The sequence below is a fragment of the Terrapene carolina genome, unplaced genomic scaffold, assembly GCF_002925995.2.
Source record: "Terrapene carolina triunguis isolate 2854851 unplaced genomic scaffold, T_m_triunguis-2.0 Scaffold31825, whole genome shotgun sequence".
NCBI classification, from domain to species: domain Eukaryota; kingdom Metazoa; phylum Chordata; order Testudines; family Emydidae; genus Terrapene; species Terrapene triunguis.
The window spans coordinates 1-5,398 of NW_020696176.1; the positions used below are offsets into that span (position 1 = coordinate 1).

The 5,398-nt window shown below is 67.6% G+C and overlaps 1 protein-coding gene across 1 annotated transcript; it reads right to left on the reverse strand.

Annotated features, from left to right (window-relative positions):
* Positions 1-50: 50 nt before the first annotated feature.
* Positions 51-5,077, reverse strand: LOC112123655 (serine hydroxymethyltransferase, mitochondrial-like; the record flags this gene model as incomplete). Its single annotated transcript, XM_026663004.1, has 5 exons — positions 4,987-5,077; positions 1,572-1,766; positions 1,081-1,160; positions 355-555; positions 51-132 (listed from the first exon to the last, which is right to left on the reverse strand). Coding segments are annotated over exons 1-5 (591 nt in total), but the record flags the coding sequence as incomplete, so codon positions are not given.
* Positions 5,078-5,398: the final 321 nt, after the last annotated feature.

Sequence of the window (5,398 nt, forward strand, 5' to 3'; positions counted from 1 at the left end):
CCCCCCCCCCCGCGAGCACCCTGCACACACGCTGGCCCCTCCCCACTCACGTTGAGTTTATAGGGCATGGACTCGAAGAAGATGGAGGTGGCCGAGATGCGCTTGACGTCCGACATGTACCCGTGGGTCAGGCTGCGGGAGAGACGGACGGCGTCAGGCCAGAGCCACCGCCTGGAGACCAAGCAAGACCCCCCCCCCCCCCCCCCCCCCCCCCCGAATCCCGGGGCCTCTCAGCCAGACCCTGCCCCCCCCGCCTCCTCCCCCACCCCAGTACTGCCAGGCTGAGCACCCCCCAGAGCCCTGCCCCCCTCCCTCCCAGGGCCCCCTCGCCCCGCTGTCCGCGGGGGGACGTACTGGCCGCCGTCCGGCAGGTCCAGGCCCATGATGCGCTCGTGGGGCTGCAGCAGGGCCGTGTAGGCGGCGAAGTTGGCGGGTGACCCCGAGTAGGGCTGGACGTTCACCCCCCAGCGGGCGGGGTCCAGGTCAAAGGCCTCCAGTGCCCGCTGCTGGCACAGCAGCTCGATTTGGTCCACCACCTCGGCCCCCCCGTAGTACCTGCGGGGGGGGAACCAAGGCTGAGCCCCCCAAGCAGACCCCCCCGCGGGGCACCTGGAGGGAACCCAGGACCCATCACCCCCCTTGGGGCCCTCCCTGCCCCCCCAGTACCCGCAAAGTGGGGGAACCTGGGGCCCATCACCCCCCTTGGGGCCCTCCCTGCCCCCCCAGTACCCGCAATGGGGGGAACCCGGGGCCCATCACCCCCCTTGGGGCGTCTCTGCCCCCTCCCCTGGTACCTGCAAGGAGGGGAACCTGGGGCCCATCACCCCCACCCTCAGGGCTGCTGGAGGCCCTGGAGGGAACTGACATGATCACCCAAAAAACGACAGCCCCAGCCCCTCCCCCAAGGGCCAGAGGGCCACACCCAGCGAGTTACCACTGGGGAGGGGAGGGTTGCGCCCCCCAGCCCCCGACTGCCAAGGAGACCTGGGCCCCCAGGGTCCGTGTGTGGCTTCTCCATGTTCCACCCCAGAGCAGGTCCCCGCAGGGTGCCCCCTGCCCAGGGTGCTGCCCCCCCCGTACCTCTTGCCGGGGTAGCCCTCCGAGTACTTGTTGTTCAGACAGGAGCCCAGGGCCTCCAGCGCGGCGCGGCTGCAGAAATTCTGGGGGGCAGAGAGCGAAGCTGGGGATGTGTGTGTGGGGGTGAGATGGCCCAGGGGGGAGGGCGAGCACTGGGGCCCCCAACCCAGCCTCAACCAGGAACCTGAGGGGCAATGCAGGGTCAGCCTCAGACACCCCCCCCCCCCCGGTTAGAAAGCAGCTGCGAAGGGGGGGGGGCCTCCAGCACGTACTTGGGAGGAATCAAAGGCAAGGGGGGGGCCCTCAGGGCAACACAGCCCCCCCCCCCCCGGGGCCCCCCCCCCCCCCCCCCCCCCCCCCCCCCCCCCCCCCCCCCCCCCCGCCTCCCCGGCCGCCCTCCGCCGCCCCCCCTTCCCTCCACCCCAGCCCCCCCACTGCTTTCCCAGCCGCCCTCCGACGCCCCCCCCTCCCTCCACCCCTGCCCCCGCACCCACCTCGGAGGCAATGAGCTCCAGGCCCCGGCACTGCCGATCCTTCTCCTTCTGCACCAGCTCCCACATCTCGGGGTCGCTCTCCGCCAGGCTCTCCTGCCCGGTCCAGCCGGGCACCTCCCCAGCTGCAGCCGCAGCCGCGCGGCTGTGCTGGGCCCGCAGGCCGGGCGTGTCCAGCCGCCAGCGTCTCTGCAGAGGCTGGCAACGGGAAGGGGGAAGCGTCATCACCAGAGAGAGGCGTAACCACCAACACCCCCGCACACACACACGCCTGTACCCCCACGCCATGGGGGGCACCTCACCAGGGAACCCACCCTTCTCTGGTACCTTTGGGGATACACAGCCACAGAACACCCTGATATCCTCAAGGCACACGTGGGGAGTCAGGAATAGAACCCAGGAGTCCTGGCTCCCAGCCCCCTCTGCTCTAACCACTAGACCCCACTCCCCGCCCAGAGCTGGGTATAGAACCCAGGAGTCCTGGCTCCCAGGTCCCTCTGCTTTAACAACCGACCAGACAGTAACCGGGGGGGGGAGGTCCCCCAACACCCCATCCCTTGTGGGGTGCAGCCCTCTCCCTCCAACAGGGGGCAGCTCTGGCCAGGGAGGGGGGGAAGAGGGCTCGGGTTGGGGCGGGGGGAGCTTCCTTCCTTCTCTGGTTCATTTGTGCAGCCAGAGGAGGCGTTTCTCGGAGGCCTGGGAGCGCGGGAACAGCTGGGCCCTTGTGCAGGGCACCGATCACCCGGTCTGGGGAGAGGGGGCAGCCACACAGCAATGGGGGGGGGGGTGTGTGGTGAGGAGCCCAGGCTGACTGGGGAAGCCAGGGGACCACGTGAGTCACATGACCCGGTGTGTGCGTGCGTGTCCCTTTCCTCGTGTCTCAGTCGCCACAGCTGGAAAATCGGGTTAAAGCAGCGGAAACAGCAACAAAATCCCGGGGGGGGGGGGGGGGGGGGCGAGACCCCGGGGGGGGGGGCGGGGGGGCGCGGCGGGGGGAGCGGGGGGGGGGGGGGGGGACAGAGGGGGGGGGGGGGGGGGGGGGGGGAGGAGGAAGAGACTGCAGGCGTGCGAGAGAGCGCACTTGAGTGTGCAAACCAGGGTGGGGGGAGCAGAATGAGCTGAGTGTGCACGGGCCTGGGCGTGATGGGTGGGGAGAGCACATCTGCACGCACAGGATGGGGTGGGGGCTGAAGTCTGTCCTTCGTGTGCCCCCCACACACACACACACTTCCTGCCATGGCTCACTCATGTGTCACACGGAACAACAAGCGCCTGGAGACAGATCTCTGCCCCCCAGCCCCGGTCCAGGCTCCCCACTGTGCATTGCCCCCCCACCATGACCCCTCCCACCCACCCCCACCCCACCCCGACAGAGTGCTCTTCCCTGCACTAACCCACCAGGCCAGTTTGCCCCCTGGGCTCTCTCCCCCCCCCCCATTTTCTCCCTGGACACCTGTCTAAACGCCACCTGCCACCCCAAACCATACTGGGAGACAGCGTCCCCTGCTGCGAGTGCACCACTTCCACTCCCCCCCGCCCCTCCCAGCTGATCCTCACCCCCCTCTTGGATCCTCCAGGGCTGATCCCCGAGAGCTACAGACTCTGCCCGCGAGGGGCCAGCCAGCTCCCCAGGGGCCGGGAGAGACCTGGGCCCTGCCTGGGGGCGTTGATCCCTCCATAGGCTCCCAGGCCTCCCAGTGCAACCCAGACAGTGGCCTTTCCAGACAACACAGCCAAGAGAAAGATGCTGCGGAGCGAGCTATGTGCCGGGGCGTCTCTCGGAGCCCCGACTGGATCCGCACAGACAGACCCCCCAGGATCCGGGGCCACCGCGGCACCAAACCACTCCCAGCTGGGAAGACAAGTTCTTGCTCCCGAAATCGCCGGCTGGCTCCACCAGGCCGAGCGCGGCGGAGCTCTCCAGGAGAGCGGCGTTCGGGGGCTAGGGAGCCCGCCAGCTTTGTCCCTTTCTCAGGCACCGCCAGAGCCCCCCGTCACAGCACCGAGGGGCCAACCGCGAGAAGGAGCGCACGTCCCTCTCCCGGGGCCAGACCCGGACGCAGTGGAACCTCGGGAACGGCGGCTGTTCGGGATTGTGAACAAAACTTTCTGGGTCTTTCAAAAGTTTGCAGCTGAAGCCCAGAAACTGGTTCCTTACCCTGCCACATCTTTAACTAAAAAAACCTTTCCCTTGATTTTGTAGTAGCTGATGTTTAACGCAGTGTGCACTGTATTGGGGTTTTTTTGGTCTCTGTGGCTGCCTGAGGGCGTCCTCCAGGTTCCCAAGGAGATGTGGGGCTGAGCGGCCAGTTCTGCTGTATCCCTTGTAGGCCTCAGCAGCGGGCATGATGCAACTAGGTCACTGCCCTTGCATCAGCTGGCTTGAAAGCCCCACCATGTGCCCAGTTTCCCCAGACAATAAAACACAGTTAGTCAGAAGAAACTTCTGCAAGTTCTAACCCACGCGGCAAGCGGCTCTCGCCGCCCCGTGATGAGGGAGCTGGTCCCAAATCTTCAGAGTTAAGCTTCCCCCCCCCTTTCTTTCTCTCTCTTCTCCCCCTGACACCCCCAATCGCACTAGTTAAAGACGCCAAGAGAAAAGCTGCGGGGAGGTGAGAGGCCGCTGGGGCCGTATTGACTCAGTTCAAAGGGGTCAGCGGTGAGTATCGATACACCTGACGGCACAAAACTCATGACAAGGAGACTTTGGTCCGGCGCCGAGGTTTGACCGATGGCCACCGGGCCCTGTTCACCGCTGCACTGGGAGAGGGGAGGGGGGGTGTCAGGGAGCTGGAGCAAGGCAGGTGGAGAGCGGAGGATGGCTCTGGCATGAGCCTGGCACGTGCCCGCCCCCCATGCAAACAGCTGGGCAGCACCCGCCAATGCACCCATAATGGGCGTGCAGGAGAGCAAAGCGGAGCGACCCATCACAGGGCCGGCGAGTGACCCAGCTCCCTCTGCGAGCCTGGCAGGGGCGTAACACCCCCCCATCTCTCTCCTTGGCGGGGGCGTGACACCCTCCCCCATCTCTCTCCTGAGCCCCCCCAGGAACGAGGGCTTCCTATGGGGCAGCTGGAAGCAGAAGCCGGGGACCCGCAGGGCTGAGCCTGCCATGAAATCGCACTGGGGCGGGACTCAGCTGGGGCAGGGAGTGGGGGGGGAGGGAGCACCCCCATATTTGCACTGCTCGGGGGGGGCAACAGCGCTCTGCAAAGGGGCCCAGCCAGGGCACGTGGCCTACATGGGGGGGGGGCGCATCTGGGGCTGGGGGGGGGGGAAGCCGAGATATTTTGCAAAACACATCCCCCCACCCCCAGCCCCCCACATGCCCACCCCCCAGCACGAGCCCCCCACATCCCCCCCACGAGCCCCCCAGCCCACGTGCACGCGCAAGGGGGGCTCGGCGCCCCCCACTCACCCCAGCCAGGCGGCCCAGGCAGCGCGGGAACATGTTGCAGGCGGCGCGGGGCAGGACCACGGGGCAGGTGGCGGGTCCCAGGCGCTGCTCTGGGGGGAGGGGGGGCGGGGCCCTAGAGACGGGAAACACGTGACACGCCGCCGCGCCCGGGGCACCCTGGGGGATGTAGTTCGCGCCGGGCCGGCGGCTGAGCCCCGCCCCCCCGATCGTTTATGCAAAGTGGTTAATGAGCTGATTTGCATGTTTGCAAATAAGTGGAAACCTACCGCAGCCTAAGGGAGCAGGAGGGGGGCGGGGGAGCCTTGGGCGTAGGGGGACGAGCGAGCAAGTGTGAGAAAGCGGGACACTTCGGGGGGGGGTAGTTGTGGGGGGGGAGGAGGGGGAGGTGTGTGGGGTGGGGGGACAGTTGTGT